This window comes from Pan troglodytes, chromosome 16, assembly GCF_028858775.2.
Source record: "Pan troglodytes isolate AG18354 chromosome 16, NHGRI_mPanTro3-v2.0_pri, whole genome shotgun sequence".
NCBI lineage: Eukaryota > Metazoa > Chordata > Mammalia > Primates > Hominidae > Pan > Pan troglodytes.
In genome coordinates this window covers 62,700,677-62,728,362 of record NC_072414.2, presented here as the reverse complement: position 1 = coordinate 62,728,362, position 27,686 = coordinate 62,700,677, and the positions used below count along the sequence as shown (strand labels likewise).

General features: G+C 37.4%; 1 protein-coding gene across 5 annotated transcripts in view; it reads left to right on the top strand.

The window, feature by feature from the left end:
* The window catches only part of UACA (uveal autoantigen with coiled-coil domains and ankyrin repeats), a 102,139-nt gene that overhangs the window by 32,681 nt on the left and 41,772 nt on the right, over positions 1 to 27,686 (top strand). For 4 of the 5 annotated variants that reach the window (XM_001174957.6, XM_063795222.1, XM_063795224.1 and 1 more), the window contains one exon: positions 26,750 to 26,883. In XM_001174957.6, the coding sequence (XP_001174957.1) occupies positions 26,750 to 26,883 (134 nt within the window). Of the gene's footprint in view, positions 1 to 24,053; positions 24,536 to 26,749; positions 26,884 to 27,686 lie in introns of those variants that run through there. The other variant, XM_001174955.6, reaches the window with a different exon arrangement.

Below are 27,686 nucleotides of genomic sequence, written 5' to 3'. Positions count from 1 at the left end.
ATCTTGTAAAAGTTTGAGAAGTTTTGTTGGGGAAGAGCCAATCCTTTGTTGCCAGGTGAAGGCCTTTTGTCATCTTGGTAAATTTACCTTAGGCTTATTTAAGCAGAAACTCAATCTTGATTGGATTTGGGGGTGCTGAGTTACCCTGAAAGTTCACTGATGTATTAAATCATTTTATTAATGTATAATGAGAACTAAATAGCTGGTTGAGGGGCTGGATACTTCCATCCAGTCACTTCCTGTAGGAAAGCAAGTTTGTCGGAAGCTTGCTTAGAGAAGATGCAAGCAGAACAGTGGGAATGAATAAGATTCAGATGTTTAAAGTCATCCTATTTTTATTTATTTATTTATTTATTTATTTGGATACATTATATTTGTATATATTTATGGGGTACCTGTGAAATTTTGTTACATTCATGGAGTGGGTAATGATCAAGTCAGGATATTTAGGGTATCCATCACCTCAGTGTTTATCATTTCTATGTGTTGGGTACATTTCAGGTTCTTTCTTCTAGCAAAGTTATCTTGATGACTTGGTGTCGCCTTCATCTTCCTTGGATTGTTTCTGCATGGCCAGTGCCAGAATTCTTGAAAACCTTCCTTCTTAATATACCTCTACTTTCACTCAGGTACATTTGTATCCCCACTCTTGGTTTTTATTTTTTGGTTCAATGATAACATAGGAAACATATTATTAATAAGATCACAGTTCTATCTGCCTTCCTAGAGACTGGAGAATTAAGAGATCCACCGTGAGAGGTCCTCCTTAAGGTTAGAAGGACACTGTGAAAGTTGAAAGATTTTCTTTTCAGACAGGGAGAAGGGAAGTTTTCCTAAAGTATTGGCTACTTCCTTTCACAACCATTGATGGCAAATGTTCCCTCTGACAATTAAAATGACTATGCTTTTCTTATATTACTGAGTAGTGCCATATCCTAAAGAACCTGGGAGGTCTGTGGACATTCTTGGTCAGAGGAAAGAGTGCTAAGCTTGATTTATCCATATTCACCATGGGAGGGAGGCCACATATAGTACCAATATTTACTTTTCCTGGACAAGATGATCCTCAAGGATTTTATTCTATTATAAATATGAGCTATATTTTAAACTCTATTTTCCTTTAACCTAACAGGGGAAGAAATTAATTTTTAGATTTTTTATATCATTATGCAGCTTTTGGGGAAAAATAATTGCTGTTTTGGAGTCATAGGATTTACCAAAAATCTATCAGATAAATCTATCAAATATTCCATCAAACGAAGATTTTTTTTTTTTTGAGATCTTGCTGTGTTGCCCAGGCTAGAGTGCAGCAGCATGGTGATGGCTCACTGCAGCCATAACCTTCTTTGCTTAAGTGATCCTCCCAACTTAGCCTCTGGTGTAGCTAGGACTACAAGGTGCTTGCCACCATACCTGGCTAGTTAAATTTTTTTTTTTTTTTTTTTTTTTTTTTTTTTGGTAGAGACAGAGTCTTGCTATGTTGCTGAGGCTGGTCTCAAACTTCTGGGCAAGAGTATTGCAAACTTTGTAACTTTCTTTGGTTGGGGATTTCTAGATATCTTTTTTTTTCTGGCTTGGTGCAGATGAATAGAGAACAAAGCCATTTGGGATGAAAATTTACTATGTGCTTGGGGATGCCTACTATATAGAGAAAGAGTTTAATCTATAAAAAGGTCACACTCTTTGAGGCAATTATAAGTGTGCCTTGGTTTAAAATAGTTCAGTGCATACCTTCCAAGGAAGCCATGAAGCACACCTTTTAGCGAGTGATTGTTAGCTGTACTAGTTCATTCACCAGTTTTCCTTGAAAAGTAAAACTGTGTAGTACAGTTAAAAACACTCCATTTTCAGACACATTTTCAGTTAGATATTTGCTACAGAAAGCAAACCACATATGTACTAAAATTTGAAAAAAAATTAAAACTGAGATGTTTAAAGGACTATCTATATATTTAGGTTCTGTGCTCTTAAAGTTTCTTCTCTGAAGGGTGTAACTTTTTCTGTGAGTATGGGTTAAATATATTTCTGAGTATTATTTTCTATCAGCCTTTATGAACACTAGATAGCCTGAGAAGAAATATGGAGCATAGTATTTGGAATATTATTTTACATTTCCATGACCATCTTTTATGTGAAGTAGGTTTAGAAAGAATTCTTTAATTGCAGTATTTGTTAATTTCAGTTTATTCAGTTGCTCAACAGATACTTAAGTGCCTACTCTATGTAGACAAATAGAGTGCTAAGCTCGAACATGTACTCCTTGCTCTTGAGAAATTTGTAGACAGAAAAGTGGGGGGAGACAGGATTAGAAAGCTAACACACTTAAAATATAAAGCTACAGCTCTATGTAATAAGTGTACGAAGTAGAGATATACCAGAATATATAACAGGGAGGTCCTGACAAAATCTGGGGAGTCAGAGGAAGTTTCTTTGAAAAAGTTCAAGGCCGGGTGTGGTGGCTCACGCCTGTAATCCCAGCACTTTGGGAGGCCGAGGCGGGTGGATCATGAGGTCAGGAGATCGAGACCACCCAGGCCAACACGATGAAACCCCGTCTCTACTAAAAATACAAAAAATTAGCCGGGTGTGGTGGAGGGCACCTGTAGTCCCAGCTACCCGGGAGGCTGAGGCAGGAGAATGGCGTGAACCTGGGAGGCGGAACTTGCAGTGAGCCGAGATCACGCCACTGCACTCCAGCCTGGGCGACAGAGCGAGACTCCATCTCAAAAAAAAAAAAAAAGGAAAAAGTTGAGATGAGATCTGAAAAATGAGTTAGGATTAAGAAGCACAAAGGGAGTAGCACTGTACCTTGGTACTCTGTGAGGGAACTTGGTAATTTTGAAGAACTTCGCTATGAAAAGAGATTGGAGGCTAGAGGGAAAGTACCCATTTCAAGATTATACTTTAGAGGTAAGGAGGGGCGAGACCATGGAGGATCTTAGACGTCATTAAGGACTTTGGTCTTAAGAACAATAAGTCTATTATAAGAGTATCCCTGAGTAGCTGGGACTACCGATGTGTACCACCACGCCTGGCTAATTTTTTGTGAAGACAAAGTCTACTGTGTTGCCCAGGCTGGTCTCAAATGCCTGAGCTCCAGCGACCCTCCATTCTAGGCCTTCCAAAGTTTAGGATTACAGGCGTGAGCCGCTGCACCTGCTGTTTACTGTTTTTCTGTGTCAGTACTGTGGAGCATTTTCAGAGTACACATATATTAACCCTAACTCTAATAACAAATGAAGTGGTTTTTATTAGCATTATTTTTAAAATGAGGAAACTGACGCTCAGGGGGACTAAGTAACTTGATCAAGGTCAACTAGCAAACAAATGTCAAGTCAGGAACTCTGTCCAGGTTTTTCTGATGTCAAATCCCTGTTGGTTAATAGAAATTCACTCAAAAATTGTCCATTTTTTTCTTTCTGGACAAATTCCATATTCAGATAGGTTCTTAAAGATGTTTTTAGTAATGATAAGTTAGTGCTTCTGAGTGGTGCCACCTTAATTTTTTTCAAACTGAATTGAAGAAAAAAAATAGCTTCTCTTAGTTGCCACCAGAGGGAGCCAGAAAGATTGAGATTTTAATGAGCTTTGAAATGCTCAGTCAGGAATATTCATCAGTAAGCAATTCCAGTGAACTCATATTAAGAATATTCCTTAAAGTGGAATATGTGTATAGTATGTTCTCATTTTGACTTAAAAGTTTAATGTATGTCTAGATATTGAAAAGAAGTTTGAAAAGACATACAACAAAAAATAAAGTTACTGTTTTAATGGTGGTTTTGCAGGCCAGATCCCAGCACTTTGGGAGGCCAGGAGGATTGCTTGAGCTCAGTAGTTCAGGACCAGTCTGGGCCACATAGCAAGACCTCTTCTTTACTAAAAATAAAAAAATTAGCTCAGTGTGGTGGCACATGTCTGTAGTCCCAGCTACTCAGGAGGCTGAGGTGAGAGGCTCATTTGAGCCTAGGCGATCGAGGCCACTATGAGCTACTGTGGTGCCATAGCACTCCAGACTGGGCAACACAGTGAGATCCTGTCTCAAAAAAAAAAAAGTGATTTTGCTAGATTGTCTTTTCCCTCTTTCTTCCCTCTTGCCTTCCTTTCCTCTTTTTTTGAGTTTGTATTAGTATTATTTTTCTACTATATGTTATTGTATAATAAAAATGACATTTATAGTAAATATAAGGAGTTTGAAGGCCGTTAAGGGGTTTATAAAGTGTTTAAAATGCCCAAACTGCATCACCCATCATTTGAATGCATTATTAATTTGCCTGGGAAATATTTTTCATATCGAAAAGGTAAATATAGGCCATCCCTTATCTGAGTTTTCAGAATTCTGAATTAGTATAGTCTAAATTTAAGAGAACTTACTGAATAGAGATACAGAATGTTTTTAAATAGGATTCAGACTTAGAACTGAGTTCATGGAATCACCTTTCTTTTGCATCTAATGGGCAAATGGTATAAAATCAGGTAACCACTTTAACTGAATGTTTACCAGATAATCTGTACCCTTGTTTTTTGACAGCATGGTATAGAAAAAATTTAAAGTTTAGAATTAGATAATCTCAGGTTTGAGTTTTAACTATTCCTTGGTAACTGTGTAATGTTGGCAGGTGACTGAACTTACTCTAAGTTTCTTTTCTTTTTATGAAGATGGTAATCAAAGCCTGTGTTGATTATAGTTGAGGACTGTGCAAAGCGCTGGGTTAAAAAAAGTTTATTTATTAGGGTTGCAACTGTAATTTTTTTTTTTTTTTTAAGACGGAGTCTCGCTCTGTTGCCCAGGCTGGAGTTCAGTGGCGCGATCTCGGCTCACTGCAAGCTCTGCCTCCCGGGTTCACGCCATTCTCCTGCCTCAGCCTCCCGAGTAGCTGGAACTACAGGCACCCGCCACCACACCTGGCTAATTTTTTTGTATTTTTCAGTAGAGACGGGGTTTCACCATGTTAGCCAGGATGGTCTCGATCTCCTGACCTTGTGATCCGCCCACCTCGGCCTCCCAGAGTGCTGGGATTACAGGCGTGAGCCACCGCGCCCAGCCGCAACTGTAGTTTTATATTTTGCCACCCATCACATCCAACAACCAAACTGAACTGATTTATCCTTTAAAGAATCTATATTTACCCACACCCATAGCCATTCTAGAAACAGAATGGGAGTGGGCGTTCTTTACTTCACTAACTGTACTCATTTTGCCACCTAAGGCATCTCACACTATATTCAACTACCAGAATTATACTTGTATGTAACGCCATTCCTCCCCCTTTAACCTTTTGTTTCATTTGATTTCGGTATTAATCAACTTCACTGCAGAAACAATCTCCAAATCTTGGTGGTTTGTCAGCATTATGGCACATGTAGGCTTTGGGCTGACTGTGCAAGTGGCTGCACTCCACATTTTCATCCTAAGATCCAGAATGATGGAGCATCCTCTGTCTCTACCTGCCATTTTCATGGTAGTGAGCAGAATTCAGGGCTGGCTGTAACTTGTGATACTGTTAAATCTTCTGCTCAGGAGTGGAGTACTTCATGACTGCCAAAGCATGTCACATGGTCAGGTGCAGAGTCAGTGAGGTGCAGGGGCGCATATTCTTCAAAGACAGGGCTGGTAAATACCAAACAGTAATATAATCTACCACAGTTTGTCCTCTTGATCACAAATATTGACTTTCTTTGCTTCGGCATACAAAATATATTTATCTCTTCCTCAAGGAAAATACTCTAAGAATTTCCTTCAATAACATTAGTCTTGAAGTCTAAACCTCTTTAGGATTTCTACGTCTTTTATCTATGTAGATTTTCTTGATCCAGAGATCAATGAACTAAAATACCAGTTCTGCCATCCATCTCTCCCAGTAGTGGAACAGAGACAGGATATCCACAATAAACATTCCTGTTAAGAAAGGGGAAGAATGGGTGGGGCATGGTGGCTCATGCCTGTAGTAGCACTTTGGGAGGCTGAGGTGGGAAGATCACTTGAGCCCAGGAGTTTGAGGCTGCAGTTAGTCATGATCATACAACTGCCCTCCAGCTTGGGCAACAAAGCAAGACACTGTGTATTAGTCCATTCACACATTGCTATAAAGAAATACCAGAGAATGGGTAATTTATAAAGAAAAGAGGTTTAATTGGCTCACTGTTCTGCAGGCTGGACAGGAAACGTAGTGGCATTTGCTTCTGGAGAGGCCTCAGTAAACTACAATCAGGGCAGAAGGAGAAAGGGAAGCAGGCATATCTTACATGGCTGGAGCAGGAGGAAGAGAAAGAGGGGAGGTGCTGCATGCTTTAAACAACCAGATCTCATGAGAACAGCACCAAAGGGAGAAATCTGCCTCCATGATCCAGTCACCTCTCATCAGGCCCACCTCCAACATTGGGGATTACAATTCAACATGAGATTTGGGTGGGGACACTGATCCAAACCATATCACCCTGTATCTCAAACAATTTATAAATAAATAAGGGGGAAGAAAGGAAGCACATAACAATTGTGGGTCCTTAGCAATGAAAATCTTACTGGATAAATGTAGCAAGGGTAACTTTTCTTGGCCCTAGGGGATTTTCCTCGATTATTCACCCAGTTTGTTGTTTTCCATGATTCTTGGGTGGGTACTCTGTAAGGTGTTTCCTTTAATATATCATTCTTGTCTACTTTTGAACGGAGTATTGGAGGATATGCTCTTCTTGGTCAGGGAGTGTTATAAGGGTTGAACACCTTTCTCAACCCACTTCTTGCCTATAGAAAATCAAGGGCCCAAAGGTAATCTAGAAGAATAATGTTTCCTTAATTCAAACAGAATGATGTTTTGGTGGTTGTATTTTTTCTTTTTATCTATTTGATTTCAGTCAGAGCCATGTGCCAGTAGCTACATCCTCAACTCGTTGAGATGTGCATTTTACTTTGGTTTTCAGTACAGGTATCTTGAGCTTATTGAGCTTCCGTGGGTCCACATTCTTAGGCTGCCTGTCGGGGGAATCCCCCACCAAGCCATTTTGTTCCACTGAGTGGATTTACTGGGGGCAGCATTAATTCAAAGGTCTTAGACACTATGATGGCTACACTTATGATTTGGTCTTTGCCCTGGGTTTATGTCATAATTGGCCTTTGTAAACACTTTTTACTTGTTGGAAATGGGAAATAGTTGGGAGTTTCTACCTTGCAAGTCCAGGAATTTCAGGTTCTCTCTTTTTTTATCCTTACTTGCACATAGGCCCCTTTTCTGAGCCTCTTCTCTTCTCTTCTGTTCTCTTCTCTTCTCTTCTCCTTCTCCTTCTCCTTCTCTTCATCTTCTCTTTCTCTTTCTTCCTTCCTCCCTCTTTCCTTCCTCCCTTCCTTCTACCCTTCCTTCCTCCCTTCCTTCCTCCTTCCTATGACTGGGGGATTTCTTTTTCCTTTAATGAGCTAATCTAATGGTACTTTATTAAATCTACTTAATGACAACTGAAGTTCAGCTTTTATAATCTTTTTGCCAAGTTATTCAATTTTTTATGTGACAGTTTTATTTACCACCACTTTATGTGGGTTGCTATTTTTCCATTCTCCAGTAACAGTTTTCTTGCTTTCTGCCACCTGGTTTCAAAGCCTATATCACATATTTTAAAATTATTTTTGGTGGTAGCTGTTGTTAAGGTAGCACCCCACTTTTGGTACCAAATTTTGCAGTGTTCAGCCATGTTATAGTAATTACCTCCAAATTTAAGTGGCTTCTCAAGATAACAAACTTATATTTCCCACTAACTTTATATTATAGACCGTGATTCAACTTCAGTTCTGCCCTGACCTGTGGCTCTGCTCCAGACTTTTTCTCATTTGGGAACCAAGGCTGAAGGAACAGCCCTCGTAAGATATGTGCCAGTCTCTTCACAAAGTACTACAGCAAGAAGGCTGGCTGTAACTCAGATTGCTGCTTAAAGCTTTTGGTAACATGCATTGTACCTCACTTCTATTCACATTCTATTGGCCAAACATATCACATGGCTGATCCCCAAAGCAATAACCTAGGGATGTCAACTCCTAACACACACACACACACACACACACACACACACACACACACACACACATATTCTCTCTCTCTCTCTCCCTCTCTCCCTTCCTCTCTCCCTCTCTCCCTCTCTCCCCCTCCTCTCCCTCCCTCCCCCCCGTTCCTCTGTCTCTCTCTCTCACCTTGTAAGGAAGCAGGAGAATAAACAATTTCAAATAGTAATACAATATATCATAACTTTCTGTTGATGTACCAAAAAATCAGAGTATATCCCTTTTTAAATGTAAGGATATACTAACCTAGTATGTAAATCAGGGTTATCCAGAGAAATAAAACTAATAGGATATATATGTGTGTGTGTTTGTGTGTGTGTGTGTGTGTGTGTGTGTGTATAAAGAAATTTATTTTAAGGAATTGGCTGATGTGATTATGGTACTGGCAAATCTGAAATTTGTAGAGCAGGCAGGGAAGTCAGGCAGGATTTTCATGTTACAGTCTTGAGGTAGAATTGCTTCTTCTCTGGGAATCCTGTTTTTGCCCTTAAGCCCTTTAAGGGATTGAGGCCTATCTACATTATAGAGGGTAATCTCCTTTACTTCAGGTCAACTGATTATAGATGTTAATCACATCTACAAAATACCTTCACAGTTACATCTGTGCTTGTATCTGTCCAAACAGCTGGGCACCATAGCAGAACCAAACTGACACAAAATTTAACCATCACATATACATTGTGCAATTTTGCAGATAGTAAAATATGAGTATGGAGAGTACTTTCTGGTAGGTTTTATGAGAAGGCAGCATGCAGATTAGCTTGATCAGAGCCAATAAACTAAGTGTCTTCTTGCCAAAGTTCAGTGAGTACCTGAAACAAGGGTTGGCAAACTGTGGCCTACTGCCCATTTTTATAAATAAAGCTTTAGTGGAAAACAGCCATGCTTATTCATTACATATTGCCTATGGCTGTTTTAGTTTACAGTGGCAGAGTTGAATAGTTAAAACAGAAACCACATGGCCTGCAAAGTCTAAAATACTTACTATGTAATCTTTTACTGAAAAAGTTTGCCAACTCTAAAGGTTACACATAGAGAAGGCTCTTATGGTTCTTGCTCTGTTATGGTCCATGCCTAGTTTAGTGTTTCCATTCAAGTGTGAATGTATACTGATTAGACATTACAGTAGTAGCAGTGTTTCATTGTTTGTTTGTTTTTTAGACAGAGTTTTGCTCTTGTTGCTCAGGTTGGAGTGCAATAGTGTGATCTCGGCTTACCGCAACCTCCGCCTCCTGGGTTCAAGCAATTCCCCTGCCTCAGCCTCCCAAGTAGCTGGGATTACAGGCATGCGCCACCACATCTGGCTAATTTTGTATTTTTGATAGAGACGGGATTTCTCCATATTGGTTAGACTGGTCTCAAACTCCTGACCTCAGGTGATCTGCCCGCCTTGGCCTCCCAGAATGCTAGGATTACAAGCATAAGCCACTGTGCCCAGCCATGTTTCGTTGTTTGAAGCCACAAATTTATTAATAAAAATTATTAACTTCTTAGTTTCTATTGCATGGCCATTCAGATTGTCTTTTAGATCAGATGCTGAGTTCAGCTTTTATTGATAAAACATAGATGAATACTGTTAGGTTTTAAATGAATACTTGCATATCTTTGAGAAAGAGGAAAAAGTACTTTTTCTAATAAAATTTTATCAGCATAATATTATTAATATTGTATCTATTTTCCTTCTTTTAGGAGGGTAAAAAGACATTTCTGTTCCCAGCTCATCCCCTATTTTTAGATAATGGATAAAAAAATTATAAACTATTATTTCTCAATTTGGCTGCTCTTATATCTATAAAATTGAATTAGACTACAAGAGGTAAGATGTTTGTATTTCTAAACCAAAGAATACTTGCAGCTGTAGTTAGTGGAGAGAATCTAGGCTCTAGATTCAGGCAGTCCTAGGTTTAAATTTAGTGGCTTATAACAACTATTTTATTTGCTGATGACTTCGTAGGTCAGCAATTTGGGCTGGACTCTGCTACATGGTTGTTCTGCCGGTCTGGTCTGTCTGGGGTCACTCATGTGGCTGCAGTCGTCTGGTGGCTGCACGAGGACTGGATGGTCTAAAATGGCAGCACTGATAATGTCTGGCACATGATGCTTGCTGGCGTGGCTGGGTGGCTGGGCTCTTTTTCTGTCATGCTCTCCTACCCTCAAGGGGGCTAGCTTGTTCACAGTGTGCTAGCAGCATTCCCAGAGTAGAGCAGAAGCAGCAGGATCTGCTACAAAGGTCACTTCTGCCACATTGTATTTGTCAAATTAAGTTACAAGTCCAGGCCGGATTCAAGGATTCAACGGATGAGGAAATAAATGTCATTTCTTGATGACAGGAGTGGCACAATCACATTGCAAAGGGCTGGGCTTATAGCAGTGAAAGAAATGGATAGTGGCTGCATCATCCACTGCATCATCCACCGCCTTAAATTAGTTCCTTTATATCCCATTTGGAAAGTAGAAATAACAGATTGACTTAACTTGAAGGGTTCTTCAAGTTTAAGAATTGTGTATATACAACACTTAAGAGGTTTTTTCTAAACAATTTTGAAATATAATCCTTATTTATAATGCTGTGTTTTTATTATAGATCTAAATATGAGAACAAACGTTCTTTCTCATTATTAATTTGGCCATGTATTTTTAATATGGGAGACATATATTAAGACTCACTGGAAGGAAATCCTGTGTGAAATAGCTGCGTTTGGGGGAAAGTTACGCATTGGTGCAGAAGTATTATTCATTTAATAAATAAAAGGAAGAGCAGCTAACTTTTAATATGTTTACAAAAACATATGCTTTCCTGTAACCCTCTGCTTTTATATATATAACCTTATAATTCCCATTTTACATTATAAAAATATTGGCTAATAGTGTAATGTTTGTTTTCAGTTTAGTACTTGAAGAGTCTTTTGAGTTGTAGCGAACCTATTTTTGTTTAATTAATATTTCTTTACAAAGCCAAAGGTACAAAAATATCTTTTGTTTGTTTTTATTGTAATCAAACCCCATCAGAGGCTCTTTAATAAGTGTATCTATTTTGCCTTTTACTTTGTTGAGAATAAACATAGCTTTCTAAAACTCTCCTGTTTTGAGATACATATCAAACATTGGCAAAAATATTTGTTAAAATTCACCGTAACTATTACTGTGTTCATTGGTATATATAGGGATAGAAGGCACAGTGACCCTCCTTGGTTTTTAGCTTTATATTTAAAAAATTTTACTTACGACATTTAGGCTTTTTAAGAACTCTTGTTGAATACACTTTTCAAAAAACACCAAGGAACAAAAATTTTTTTTTTCCAAATAACCAATTGTGTAGTATTTTTAAGGGAATATTAAACAAAATCTTATCCAGCCTGAAAGCTTCATTCTTGTATGATACACATTATAATTTGTTCTGTTTAAGATCTATGTATATATTTACTTAGTAATTTAATGCATCTCCTCTTGAGGAAGGGTAAAATAAGTAATATTACAGTACAAATGATAACTGTTAAACGTGGAGAAGCCACATCTTGTCTATATTTTACATAAACTGTTTTAAGTGCCCAGACAGTTCTAATAAAGTAACAAATACCTGCATTAGGGAGGGGTAGACAGTCTGGTATTTGTACAACAGACTAGAATAGAATCAAACCGGGTGGTTAGGAAATCTTGGCAAAGCAGTGGTTTCTGAGTCTTTCTGACTCCAGTTCTTCAATTTTTTTTTTCAGATTTCATGGCCACCTTAGATGCTGAAGAGGTTAGATTTATTATTTAAAACATCATCATCTTTTTTGTCCTTTATATTTTTATGTAGAAGAATCCGGTAAAGTGAGATTAAGCCTGTTCTTGCCTTGGTCAGGAAAATGATTGATAGGATATAATTTTCCCTTTCTTCTGTTTGTTCCATTGAGTCCAAACTACATACTTTCAAATCATACAGTGGAAGGATAACAGAAGTGAATGAGGCATAATTAACTAAGGATAAGGGAAATAATAAAGAGAAGAGAGTCAGGGGTCAGGGAGAAAGAAGCTGGCTGTACAGCTTTTGTTTCCCCGGTATATTTTAACATTCTTTTCCTTTTCTATTACATAAGCTCTAATTTGCTGTTATGTAAGTGGGAGTAATAAATAACCTTTGGACTAAATGGAATGGGGGAAATATTTCTAGCCATCATCAATCCAGTGAACTGTAGAACAGTTCTTAATTGTGCAGCCTAATCTTCAAGGAATGTTTATGCTTCGTAAGCTTTGCTGTCTGCTGTTTTGAATTGTGATAGAGCTTGTGTAACAGAGAATGTTGGTAATTATAGGGTACTATAGAAGCCTGTGTACTTTTTTAATCAGGTGTTTTGGGGGAATTTGCCTAAACATCAGTGATGTTTAGTTTTATTTAGGATATATATTTTTCCCATTGGAGAAGACTTTCTTTTCTTGGAGCCTTATCTGGAGGATGGTGACTTTATGAAACTCTGTTTTGGGGAGTGCTATTTTTATGGTAGTTTTTTTAGCATGGTTCATTGTAAAGTTTATTTAGATTTCTAGGTTTGAAGTGGGTGAGGTATATAAGATATCTATTATATTAAGGTAATTGATTCATCTTATAAACATTTCAAAGCAAGTTAAGATTCAGCTGGTAATATTGCTCAATATAAATTCTTGGAAGTGAAAAAAAATAGTATGTCAGGATGAGTTATTTTTGTAGACTTGATTCCAAAGTGACCAAAAGAACTTCATGAAACTACAGTTGCCTTAATCCTTCAAGAAGTCCCTTTTGAAAAATGTTTATGATAAAACTGAGGAATCCCATATTATAGATCTGGTGGTGTCTGCCTTCTTATCTCATCCTGGGATTGTCTTACTCATTATGCATCAGCTACATTGGCCTTCTTTCAGACATCCAAGCTCCTTTCACTAGTTGTTCCCACTGTCTGGGATGTAAATTCCTTGTCACTCGGCTATCACCGTCAAGATCACATTCTTACAACAGCCTTTTTCAGTTACCCAACCTAACAGTCAACTCTCAGCATTTTCATCACATCTCCTTCCCTATTCTTTCTCGCTCTGTCGCCCAGGCTGGAGTGCAGTGGCGCGATCTCGGCTCACTGCAGGCTCTGCCTCCTGGGTTCACGCCATTCTGCCTCAGCCTCCCGAGTAGCTGGGACTACAGGCGCCGGCCACCGCGCGCGGCTAATTTTTTGTACTTTTAGTAGAGACGGGGTTTCACTGTGTTAGCCAGGATGGTCTCGATCTCCTGACCTCATGATCCGCCCGCCTCGGCCTCCCAAAGCGCTGGGATTACAGGCGTGAGCCACTGCGCCCGGCTCTCCTTCCCTATTCTTACGTGATAGTTTGTTTTCCTTGGTTGCTTACTTATCTTCCTTCATTAGAACATCAAGTTCCATGGGAAGAGAGACTTGGGCTGTCTTCCGTGCCTGACAGTAGTAGATGCTTCATAAAAGTTTGCATATGCAAATATGGAAGTTTTCATCCTTTTTGCTATAAAGGATATCTAAGTTTATTATGTGGAAATTTTAAAAAGGTACTTTTACATTGAAGATTTTTTTCCAGATGATTAGAGAAATGGAAATAGCTTAACTAGTACAAAGAGCACTGGACAAGAAGTCAAAACAACAGGATTCTTTAATCATTCTGCAACTAATTACAGTTGCCTTATAGCAGACCAAATCCCCTAATCTCCTAGTGACTCCATTTCTGCATGTATAAAATGAGAAACAGGGTTAACTTTCCGTATGATATAAGGAGGCAAGTGAGGGCAGCACTGTGCAGGGATTTTTGGGCTCCATTAAAGAGCTTTGTATTTATCCTACAAGCAATAGAAAGCTACTGAAAGGATTTTAACTGAGGTGAGACAGGATATAGGGAAGTGGTGGTGGTGGTATGATTAGGTTTCCTCTTTAGAAAAATTACTGACCGCAGTGTGGAGAACACAAGGAAAGGGGCTAGAATGAACGAGAACAAACCATTTAGGAGATAAATGCAGCCATCCTGGTGAGGGATGGTACTAACTTGGAATAGGGTAACTTTGATGGACATGGAGATGAGCAGATGGATTTCAGTAAGATGGGGAGGTAAAATCAGCAGGATTTGGTGATGGGGACCAAGGAAAGGAAGGTGTCAAGATTAATATCTAGGTTTCTGTCTACACACAACCAGATGGATTCTGGTGTCTTTGCTGTATTAATGAAACTTGGAGTAGGATCAGAATTCAGGAGGAAGAGCATGTTTTTGGTTTGGGACATGTAGGTGCTTTTAAAACACTCAAGAAGAATCATGAAGAAGGTATATGGAGAGAGATATATATATATATATGCCTGGAGCTTAGAGGAGCCTGGGTTGCAGATGTGTTTCTGAGTCATTTGCATGTAGCTTTTAATTGATACATATATCATGAATATAAAGTGCTTTGTAGACCATAAAAGGCCATACGTTGTGTTTGTCGTTTCCTAAATTTGTGATGATATTTCAAACCTGGTGATTTTCTGCTTACCTTTTAATAGATAGGTTAGTCATCTCTATAGAACTTTTCTGACTTTCCCTCTTTTGAACTATTTCAGTATTTCACACATAATTATTGTGGTGGTGTTATAGTATACTGTAATTGTTTTGTGCATGTTTATATATGTATCTGTCTTGTCTGCCTTATTATACTTTGAGATCAGTTGAAGAAAGTAACTGGGTTTAATTCCTGTCACCTGCTTGAGGCCAGGTATCATGTCTATTTTCTTTCCCCTGGTATATCTAGCACTGTAAATGGGGCTTGGCACTATCAACTGATCATACATATTTGAATGTTGAGTGAAATATTTATATCCCTTTGCGCATAGGTGTTTAGTAATTATTTTGTTGTTGTAATTTTTTTTTTTTTTTTTAGTAGAGACGGTTTTGCCATGTTGGTCAGGCTGGTCTTGTCCTCCTGACCTCAAGTGATCTGCCCGCCTTGGCCTCCCAAAGTGGTAGGATTACAGGTGTGAGCCACCGTGCCCGGCCTAATTTTTATTGAACAAATGAATTATCCAGGCTTCTGGCAGTTCTTTGGTACTTATTTTATAAACATTATGTAAAATACACATTTTTTTGCTGCCTCTCCTTATATTAGGGTTTAAAACTTTATTTTGGGGGTTTATGGATTCTATATTGTGCAAAGGAGGTCAATGAACCCTTTGAAAATAAATATAAATTTTTCTGAATATGTGCTTTTGATATTATGATGTAACAAGAAAGATATATTTGATCCCTGTTTCTGGTTTCTGGCAAACAACTGCTAAAACCCTTGGAATCTCCAGAGAGATAAGAGTGCCTTTTGTATGCTAATGAGATGACTGGGAGCCCCTAGATAGTTTCAGGATGGGGACTGGTCTTCCAGAAAGACCAAGCCATGATTAGAGGGTTGGAACTTTCAGCCCACTCCAGCCTCAGGGGCGGGGAAAGGGGCTGATGGTTGAGTTGATCACCAATGGCCAGTGATGTAAAAAGTCATGCCTATGCAATGTAGCCTCCGTGAAAGCCCCAAAAGGACAGGGTTCAGAGAGCTTCCTGGTTGCTGAACATGTGGAGGCACCTGGAGGATGGTGAACCAGGAGAGGTCAAGAAAGCCCTTCACGCCTTCCCACATTCTTTGCCTTTTGCATCGCTTCGATCTGCAAGCTTGGTAACATCCTTTACAATAAATGAGTAAGCATAGGTAAAGTGTTTCCCTGAGTCCTGTGAGCTGCTCTAGCAACTTAATCATGGGTCATGGGAACCCTGATTTACAGGCAGTTGGTCAGAAGCACAGGTCACAAGCTGGGGCTTGCAGTTGGCATCTGAAGGGTGGGAGTGACAGTCTTATGGGACTGAGTCTGTAGGTCTGTGCGATCTGACACTATCTCCAGGTAGCTAGTGTCAAAAATGAGTTAAATTGTAGGAGACCCAGATGTTGTGTGCTGGAGAATTGCTCTGTAAGTGGGGAAAACCTCTCTGCATTTGGTCACGGAAGTATTTTGTGGTGAGTGTGAGAGTTGGGAAAAGTTTGGTTTTTCCTATCTCACAGAGTGCTTATATGCAATTATAAATAAAAAGAGGGTCCATTGCTTTCCTCAGATTTATTATTTACTTATTCTTATTTATTTTTTGGAGACAGGGTCTTGCTGTAACAGACAGGCTGGAATATAGTGGCACAAACTTGGCTCACTGCAGCCCCGACTTCCCAGGACTAGGTGATTCTCCCACCTCAGCCTCCCAAATAGTTGGGACTAGAGGTGTGTGCCACCATACCTAATTTTTTTGTGTTTTTTGTAGAGAGAGAGTTTCGTCATGTTGCCCAGGCTGGTCTCAACTCTTGGGCTCAAGTGATCCCAAAGTGCTGGGGTTATAGGCGAGAGCCACCACACCCTGCCTCATTAGATTTTTAAAGGGATCCATGACACCAAAATTATTAAGATCAGTGAATTAGATACGTTTGTTCGGGATGACTCCTCTTGGCTTTAAGCAGTTTTTTTATCAAAGTTTTGCTATCATCCTATATAAATTACCTTTAGGCTAAAACTAGTTACCTAATCATTTTAGCTATGATTTGTTGACTAGCCATTAAACAGTATAAGGTATTTCATATGGATTTGCATATATGTTAAAAGTCTACTTACTTATTTGCATCTACAAATTTCTTAGGAGACTTTCTGTCTTAAATATTGAATAAATTAATATTCAGTATTGGACTCATAGGCTTAAATAAATCTTGTTTAGACTTTTTAACAGAAAAGAGTCTAGATGTAAAGTTTTTAATAATGGTTATTTCTGCATGGTGGAATTATGGGGTATCTCTGTTTTCATTTATACACTTAAATGTATTCTAGGCTTTCTACACTAAACATACATTACTTTGCAAATTCAAATTTTATATATCTGGAATAGTTACAAATTTCTAATTGATATTAATATGAGAGTCAATGTCAAAACTTGTGATTTCTTTTATGTTGATTTAGAGTTTAACGTTATCCAGTTAGATCTACCAAGTGAAATAACTGATTTGTGTTAAAATGTTTGTTCTCTAGAAACAACTATATTTTGTCTTTTACCATAGATACTTTGGCTTGCTGCTTTCTGAATGGGATGAATGTCTCTTTTTCAAACCAACATAATAACTGACTGTAGAAATGTACTTGTTATAATATATGGTAAACATTAATACCCCTCAAAAATTTTACTGCTTCTTTTTAGAAGGCTTTCATTTGATATTATGGGGCTTGCCTTGTAAGTATATGACTGTGGACTCACCAAGATATGTTGATATGTTAATACTTTCTTTTGAAGCAGAGAGATATCTTTTGTTAAAGGATTAGAGTGGAAAGGACGTGCTGCTTTTCCTGCCACATTGATGACTCAGTGAAAGGCATTGGTGATAACGATGTTTTGCAGTTTAAATATGTATACATCAGCCATTTTATTAACGGTGAATGAAATTACAGAACTTGAGAGAATAGTTTACTATAATGAACTCTCATGAACCTGTAACTCAGCTTTAACAGTTATTAACCTGTGGCCAATCTTGTTTTATCTATACTCACAAACCCCTGATTGATTTTAAAAAATTAATATTTGTTAGTATTAATCATGCAATAGGCTGGCCGGGCACAGTGGCTCACACCTGTAATCCTAGCACTTTGGGAGGCCGACGTGGGCAGATCACTTGAGGTCAGCAGTTCAAGACTAGCCTGGCCAACATGGCAAAATCCTGTCTCTACTAAAAATACAAAAAAATTAGCCGGGTGTGGGTGGTGTGCACCTGTAATCCCAGCTACTCGGGAGGCTGAACCAGGAGAATAGCTTGAACCTGGGTGGTGGAGGTTGCAGGCTGCAGTGAGCTGATATTGTGCCATTGCAGTCCAGCCTGGGTGACAGAACAAACTCCGTCTCAAAAAAAAAAAAAAAAAAAGATGGTATTGTGAGAGATTGCACTTATGTTTTTATTATTATTTTTAATTATACTGAAAACATAAAAATTTACTGTCAACCATTTTAAATTCATGTGTTAAGTATGTTCACATTGTTATGCAACTGATCTTTAAAACTTTATCTTGCAAAATTGAAACTCTATACCCATTAAACAATAGCTCCCCACCTCTGCTCCTGCCACAGCCCTGATATCCACCATTGTTTTCTGTCTCTGTAAATTTGCCTACTTTAGGTACCTCATGTAAGTAAATCATACAGTATTTGTCTTTTTTTGACTGGCTAATTTCATTTAGCATAATGTCTTTAAGATTCATCTATGTTGTAGCATGTGACAGGATTTCCTTCCTTTTTAAGGCTAAATAGTATTCCATTGTATGCATATGCCACATTTTGTTTATCCATTCAGCCATCAATGGACATCTGGATTATTTCCACTTCTTGGCTATTATAAATAATGCTACTATGAATATGGATATGCAGATATCTCTAGGAGACCCTGCTTTCAACTCATTTGGATATATACCCAGAAGTAGGATGGCTGGATCATATGGTAGTTCTATTTATAATTTTTCGAGGAATCACCATATGTGTTCCATCGTAGTTGCACTATTTTACAATCCCCACAGTGCACAAGGGTTCTAATTTCTACACATTCTTGCTAACACTTGTTCTTTTCTTATTCCTTATTTTGGGATGTTAGCATTCGTAATGAGTGTGAGGTTATATCTCACTGTGGTTTTGATTTGCTTTTTTTTTTAATGATTAGTGACATTGAACATATCTTTTTATGCCTGTTGGCTATTTGTGTATTATCTTTGTAGAAATTTCTATTCAAGTCCTTTGCCCATTTTAAAATCTTTGTTGTTGTTGAGTCATAGTAATTTAAAAATGTAATTTATGTATTAGCCCCTTATTAGATATATGATTTGCAAATATTTCTGCGCATTCTGTAGGTTGCCTTTTTATTCTGTTGATTGTTTCTTTTGCTGCACAGAAGTTTGATATAGTTTCATTGATCTATTTTTGCTTTTGTAGCTGAGCTTTTGGTGTCACATCCAGGAAATCATTGCCAAATCCAATTTACGAAGTTTTCTCCTGTGTTTTCTTCTAGGAGTTTTATAGTTTGGGGTCTTATGTTTAGGTCTTCAATCAATTTTGAGTCATTTTTTGCATCTGATGTAAGATAAAGGTCCAACTTTGTTCTTTTGCATGTGGCTATCCAGTTTTCCCAACACTGTTGAGGAGATTGTTCTTTCTCTATTGAGTGCTCTTGGCACCTTGTTGAAGATCATTTGACTAGTACATGAGGGTTTATCTGTGGGCTGTTTACTTTATTCCACTGGTCTATATGTCTGTCTTTATGCCATTATGACACGTTTTGATTACTATAGCTTCATAATATGCTTTGAAATCAGGAAGTGTGAGGTCTTCAACTTTCTTCTTCCTTTTCAAGACTGCCTATTTGAAGTCCCTTGAGATTCCATATGAATGTTAGGATTTACTTTTCTATTTCTGCAAAAATGCCATTGGGATTTTGATAGGGATTGCACTGATCTCTGGATTGCCTTGGGTGGTATTGACATCTTAACGGTATTCAGTTTTCCAAATTTGTGAACCTGGGATGTCTTTAGATTTGTCACTTCTTTAATTTCAAAAATGTTTTGTCATTTTTAGTGTACAAATTTTTCACCTAATTGACTAGGCTTATTCCTAAGTATTTTATTATTTTTGAAGGTATTGTAAATGGAATTGTTTAATTTTGTCTTGGATTGTTCATTGTTATTATATAGAAATGCAACAGATTTTTGTGTACTCTCTCCCACACCTTTGCTGAATTTATTCTAACAGGTTTTTGTTTTGTTTGTGTGTATGAGTATGTTTGTATCTGTAATCTTTAGAGTTTTTTTTTTTTTTTTTAACAAATAAGATCATTGCATTTGAGAACAGAGATGATTTCAACTTCTTCCTTTCTGGTTTGGATGTCTTTTATTTCTTTTTCCTGCCTAATTTCTCTGAGTAGGCCTTCCAGTTCTATGCTAAATAGAAATGGCCAGAGCAGCATCTTTGTCTTCTGCCTGATCTTAGAGGAAAAGCTTTCAGTTTTCCATAGTTGAGTATAATGTTAGCAGTGGGCTTTTCATATATGGTCTTTATTGTGTTGAGGCAGTTTCCTTCTAGTCACAGTTTTTTGGGTATTTTTACCATGAAAGGATGTTGAGTCTTGTCAAATGCTTTTTCTATATCAACTTATATGATCATTGTGATTTTTGTCCTTTATTCTATTAAGGTGGTATATTACAATGAATTTCATATATTGAAACGTCCTTGCATTCCAGGAATAAAGATTATACAGTTGATCATGGTGTATAATCTTTTAAATGTGCTATTAGATTAGGTTTGCCCTCTGATTGTTTTGATGATTTTTCAAGCAAATACCAGGCATCTTATCACTTGATTCATTTGATCTAAAAATATTTCAGTATGTATTTTTAAAACATGGGGATTTTCAGAAATAATTATAAGATTATCACATCAGAAATCTCAGTTTACTATAATTCTTTAATGCCATCCAATATCCAGTCAGTAGTCATATTTTCTCAATTGTTTTATTTTTATAAATATAGTTTGTTTAATCAGGGTACTTAAGTTCTGTGACTTATGATTGCTTGATAGGTTTCTGAAGTCACTTTTAATTTATAGGTTAAATTCTGTCTTTTTAATCTTGCCGTATTTTGCTTAAGAAACCATGGTTTACTCGATGGTAGATCTTTCTGTTTGCATCCTGTGATGCAATCTTTGTGATATAGTTTATTATATTTCTCTGTCCCCTGTATTTCTTGTAAATTGTTACTTCTAGAGGTTTGGTTGGATTTTTATTTTTTTATTTTATTTTATTTTTTTGAGATGGAGTTTCGCTCTTGTTGCCCAAGTTGGGGTGCAATGCTGCGATCTTGGCTCACTGCAACCTCCGCCTGCCGGGTTCAAGCGATTTTCCTTCCTCAGCCTCTGGAGTAGCTGGGATTACAGGCATGCATCACCATGCCTGGCTAATTTTGTGTTTTTAATAGAGACAGGGTTTCTCTACTAAACCCCATTGGTCAGGCTGGTCTCGAGCTCCTGACCTCAGGTGATCCGCCTGCCTTGGCCTCTCAAAGTTCTGGGATTACAGACGTGAGCCACCGCACCCGGCCACTTCTTTGTTAATTTTTTAAAGAGTGTTTTTCTGATTAGTGATATTAAAGCAAACTAAATATGCCTTGAGAAGGACTCTGTACTTCTATATTTGAGTCCTTGTGGATGAACCATAACCTAACTTAATAGGTAGGCAAGATTGAAAACCTAATTTAGGAGTATGCGCCCGTAACAATAGCTGAGTCTTGGCCAATCCCAGCAGTCACATACTTCAACCACTCATACACTGCTGAGTGTTCAAACTGTATTTAAATACGACAAACGCCATCCTGTAACCAATCCAGCTATTTCTGTACCTCCCTTCTGATTTCTACACATCACTTCCCTTTTTAATCTATAAATTTGTTCTGACCACAAGGCATCCCTGGGGTCTCTCTGAATCTGCTGTGATTTTGTGGGCTGCCTGATTTCTGAATGGTTCATTGCTCAATTAAACAACTTTAAATTTAATTCAGCTGAAGTTTTTCTTTTAAGAGTAACTCTGACCCAGGAGCAGGAGCACCTGTGACTCTCGCCAGTGCCTACCATTTTTGGGCATAAACATCTACCATGCATGGTGCTGAGATCATTCATATCTATTAGCTATTTGATTTTACACATATAGGTTCTCTATTGTTATCCTTGCTTTGTAGTTGAGAGCACTGGTGCCTAGAAAGTATAAATAAATTATCCCACTAGTATACATACAGCAGGTAGACTTTTGAGTCAGGCAAAATTCTGAAGAACATGTGTTTTAACTAAAGTGCTTTTTGAGGAGTCCAGTGGATTTGTAGGCTGGTAAAGAAAGACTTGCGGTGTGGGATATGCAGGAGTATGTGTGAAGAAGGATCTTTTATCGACCATGAGCAGTAGGATCTGTTTGCTCAGTTGCAATCAGCTGAACCACTCATGGGCTAACTGCCCTCATCTCAGGTCAATAGATATTTGTTATCTGAATGTGGATAGTTTACTGGGGAACAATGTTGCTGGTAAATATGTGTTACAGATCTAGCCTATTTAACAATTTAGTCCAAGAGGAAAGAGGATTCATGAAGCAGATGTGGATTCTGGTTCTTAAGATGGGTGAGAATCTAGTGACTGACTACCAAGTTACTTATTGAAAAATTAGTTTTATAGTTTCAAACCAGACACAGAAGAAACCTTAGATATAGTCAAATTAGAGGGGAGCTGAGGAGACAGGCAGTAAGCTAATAAACAGATAAACATCTGATGTAATGGCAGATACTGATGAGCTCCCTGCAGAAAAGTAAAACGGTGCAAGGATAAAGAGTGGTGGGGTAGAGTGGGACACGGGGCCGTTTAGATGCAGAGGTCTGAGAAGCCCTCTCTGAGGAAGTGACATTGGAGAAGAAGCTGAAAGTAGGGGAGGGAAGAACCTTATAGGTACAGGGGACAGCAAAGGTGGGAATTTGCGTAGGGCTCTTGGGAAATAGCTATGAAGGAAGGTGTGAAAGCAGGCACAGAAGATTAAGCCACAGAGGCTGGGGAGGTGGCAGGCAGCTCAGGACATCCATAATACTAGGACACACAATCCTATCTCCTGAGCATGGGCCGCTCCTTATATGGCTTTAGTTATTTGTTACTGTTTTCCCTCTTCCTTCACCTTTGCTGTCCTATTTCTAGAAAGAATGTGCTTGCTTTGTTACCCAAAGGACAAGGTCTGAGTTCTAACACAGATTTCCTCAAAGAATGGTGACATAGACTGGGCGGAGTCTCTGGGTTTAGCCAAATGAATCCATTGTGATATCTCGTGGTTTGGGGGAAAAAATAATCATTGTTTCAAAAATGAGATATGGTATATGACCCTTATATATTTTATAATTAGAATATGGGCCTAATGTTGTAAATTTAGTAGGAAACAGATTTCTTGTGGAGGTACATAGCAGAATTTTTAACTGGCAGCATGATCTATAATATAGCAGCTACTTCCTTCCTGTAAACACTTGTGTTGGAATGTTTTGCATTCCCATGAAACAATTTTCACAAATGTGTCTTTTTAGAGGAAGTGTAAATTATTCTCATGCTATTGTGGTAATGAGAACATGGTTAAAAAACAACAACAACCACCACCACAAAAAAACCACCCTGAATTTGCACCGGCCTTGGTAATGTAAGAAATGTTGATACAAGTATGCTATTGTAGAGAATGCAGAGAAGTTATCTGCTTTGTCCCCAAATGGATATTTTTTTAATAGTCTAGCTCGTTGTTTAATGTGTATTTGCCTCCTTTAGTGTTTAACCAGTTTTTTTTTTTAATCCAGTGAATCCAGGTAATTTGACTTTTCACTGATAAAATATTTACTTGTTATATTAGGCAGGGTGCTAAACTTGGAAACTAAAAGTACAGAGTTAAATTTAAAATTTGTTGAAAAGTATTCATCACGATGTATTCTATTTAATGTTTTGGCAGTGCCTCTGGCTCTTCTCATTTAACATGCTAGGAGACAGACTGGCAGCAGTTGTAAGCTGAAACCTGGTTGTATGCAGAGAGACTGATAGGGGTACAAAATAAAATGGAGAAAATTTGAAAGTGTTACTGTGTGTGCGTTTCCTTAAATTAAAATGTGACACGTTTGCTTAAAATAGAATTTTATATTCTGTTTGTCAGGGCTATTATAACTTCATGTTAGATGATCCTAAGACTGAAACTGGTTTTAAATATTGTTCTGTGGAATAACCAAATTTGTCTCTTAAAATGTTGTCATTATGTCACACAATTTGTTTTTATATAATAAGCATGTTTTACAATATGTTTGAGTCATTTTCCCCAGTAGACCTGAAATTTATTACTCAGAGGAAAAGCATGCATTTACAATATATTCTTAGCTGCTCCTTTCTATCATTCAGCTGTCAAGTCCTATGGAATCTAAAATAGAACTCAACCAATGGGAGACAGGCTCCACGCTGTTTACCGGACAATTCGGATGTGGACAGTTTTATCATGCACTGCAGCGTCTGTGTTGCAGTGTTGAGGCAGCAGGATGCAGAGTGCTGTTCAAGTTTTCCAGTGGGGTCCCTCAAAGGGACAACTTTGAAAGATAGCTAGCTTCTAAAGAATAAGAAATAGATAGAGTTACTGTACCTGACTTGGGGCTGCTCTTAAGTTCTGCATTGCAAGGAAGATAATATTCGAGCGTTATGAAGGCGGAGAAGGATCCTGAAGACGAAGAAAATATCGTTAGAGATCCAAGCTAAGTGTAGCACAGCATGTGAGGGACTGAGTCACTTGTCAGGAGTTTGTCTGAGAGTTTGCTTTGTGAGCTTACAGAGATTTGTAACTTAATGCAAAGTAGTTTGCCATTAGCAACAAGAAACTAAATCCTGTCTATGATGAACTGTTGGTTTTCTTGTACTCCTAAGAACAGAGTAGGTATCCCAGTAGTCTAGTGTAACAAAAGATTCTTGGTTAGACTTTCTGAACTGTGTTCTTTTAAAATGCACTACTGTTTTATTAATTTGGTTTGCTTTATTATTTTCTTCTTGATTAAGTTGATTAGCAGATTGGGGTTAGTAATAGTAAACAAAAGTTCTTTCTTTCTCTGGGTTTAAAAAGCACATGATAAAATCTTAATAATTGTACAGTGTTACTGTTAACTGACAGTGAATCAGAGCTGAAAATGGTGCTTGGTGTAGAACTGAAAATCATATGATAATGTGAGACTTTAATCACATTTAATTATCTTTAAAGAAAGCCTTATTTTTTGATTTTTACAACTTTGTGGTGATTTAAATGGCTCTTTTTTCCACCAGCAAGTTTACTTGGAAATAAACTGGAGATTGTTTTAATTGTAAGGATAGACTAATCAAATCTAGAACAAGCATTTGTGTGTTAAACATGATTTAATCCTTTAGGCATTTGAAAACACAATGTCTTGTAAGCTTATGTCCACGACCACTCCCCAAATTAGAGTCAGTAAACTGTTTTGTTTTTGTTTTAAAGCTTAAGAAAGGTGACGCGTAAAATGTAGCTTAGACTTGGAGCCCATAGGTAGGGTTATTCTGTACTCATAGTTGGCAGTTTAAACTTTTGAAGTTAGGAGGAAGTAGGTTCATCACCAAATTTAAGTAATTTAGAGACAATTCTGAAATCTGTGTAGGTACTTGAACCAGGTTCCATTAAAATATTAAATTTCAGAAGTGAGTTAAAATTTTAATGTATTTGTCTTTTTTTCATATTCAGTTTTCATATTCATTTTCTACATCAAGTATTTAATTTTACATTACTTGTTTAACAAGAAAGTTAGTGATGGTGATTTTTTTTTAACTTTTCTTTTTTGGTTTATAGGGAATAGTAGATATAAAATTATATTGATCAAACATTTAGAGGATATACAGGTGATTCAGTTTTTTTCTCAGATTTGTTAGGGTATTTGTGGCCATAGGATTCATTTTGTAAGTTAAGTGAAAAATATCCAGATTTTTTTTTGTTCTAGAAATAATACTGGATTTAGCACAGAATTTACTAGTAAATTGGTATAATATTTTAAAAGGCTAAAATCTCACCTGTTTAAGTAACATGTATTTTAGTTCTATCTTCTGACATTTATGCTTATTGAGAAAAGATCTAGGTTATTGGCTTCAGAATACCTTGAATGTATTTTCTCTAAAGTTAGAGGTAACCTTGATACGATTAAAATGTATGTTATATGAGACATCCTTCTTAAAACCCCCACCTTTAATCTAAATACACATACACAGAATTTTTATTAAAATAAAAAACCTATTTTTTATAAAAACAATACATGTGGAATGTAAAAAGGGAGAAAATGAAAGTAACCTGTAATCTTAATATTTTTAGATGTTAAGCAGTTAATACTTTAGAGTCTGTCATTTTTAGTTTTTTCTATGTAAAAGTTTAATTTTATTCTAATATATAAACATAATGAATTGCTTTCTCTATAGAATGTGTGTGTGTGTGTGTGTATATATATATATATATAAAATTTGCCTCAATAAATATATTTCCAACAGTACTTTTTAAATAAATGTCTGTGTTGGGGGGTGGGTAGTTTCTTAAAATGTATGTAGAATTCCACTGCATCTAAGAGTCCTAGGAGCTATGTAACCAGAGCCAAATCTAAAAGTGTGATTTGAAATCTGAAAGGGTATGGGAAAAGCACACTGATTTTGGAACTATAGAAGTCATGGTTGGGCTTTTGAACACTTAAGACATTTACTGTCTCTGGGGCCTTGGCTTTTCTTATCTGCTAAATGGAGATGATAATTTTAGTTTACTAGGGTTGATTGGGACTTTAGTGCCTGGTACAGGGTAGGTGTTCAGTAGTTATTGATTTCCTTTTTTGCCTCAAAGGCAAAGAGAACTGGACAGAGAACAAAAGAAACATGCTTTCCCTCAAAAGTATAATTTTAAATGTTTCTTGTATATCATGTGTTTTGGGAAGATTTTATAACTCTGCTCTCCTAATGAAGTTAGCACAGAAGGGAGAAGGAAATTTGGAATGCAACTGGAAAATAAGTGATGTATTATGCAGTACTGCTTTCCTTTCTCTCTTTTTTCTTTCTTTAGAAAATCTTAACTAATGTAGTATGCCATATTTACTTTTTTTTTCCTTTTTGTAGCATGCAGCAGATTGGAATAAATATGATGACCGATTGATGAAAGCAGCAGAAAGGGGGGATGTAGAAAAAGTGTCCTCAATCCTTGCTAAAAAGGGGGTCAATCCAGGCAAACTAGATGTGGAAGGCAGATCTGTGTAAGTATTATTGATGATAAAAGCATGTCTGAAGGGAATTTGGATAGTCTTGGGATACAAATGAAACTTGTGAATTGTAGTTATCAACTTACTTATTAAGAAATTCTGCCAAAACCTGCACTATAAAATCTTTCAAACAAACTAATAATTGTTCTCAATTTAAAATATTTCCAGTCTAGAGAGAGAACACTAGAATACTATCCAGTGGTCTAGAATTGTTTAGGCCCAGTGGCAAACCACAGCCTGTGGTTATTTGGTGCATTTTCATTATAAGCCTTTTTATATTCCTTATCATATTTGCTCTTTGAAGCAGCCTGATAAAAGAAGTGGGAAAAAGTTTACAGAGGTTAAATACTTTGGTCTCATTTCAGGTAAAGTCACAGAGCTGGAATGTGAACCCAAGCTTTGTGTCTTCGAAGAGTTCTGTAAATTACCCTGTCTTTTCTCCCAACCCCCAATCCATTTTTATACTTGGGTAATTCACTTAAATGAGAATGCTTAGAGCAGAAAGGAGGCAGGATAACTACCGTGGCTTAGGGAGATACAGGTAATAATCCCACCCTTTTGTTTTTTTGTTACTGAGGAGAACTGTTGGCTTGTATATATGCTTATGAACGATGTGTCTGTCTTCTCCCCTTCCCCGTCTCAAATCTTCATTATTTTCCTCCTTGTTGTAGGTGGGGAGCAGTTGGGTTAAAGGGTAGATCTAGTCCCTGTTATGACCCTCTATACTTATAGCATTTAAAACCTTATCTGGGAACCCTTTCAAAGTTAGAGGTGAAAAGTCTCATTTCCTAAAATTC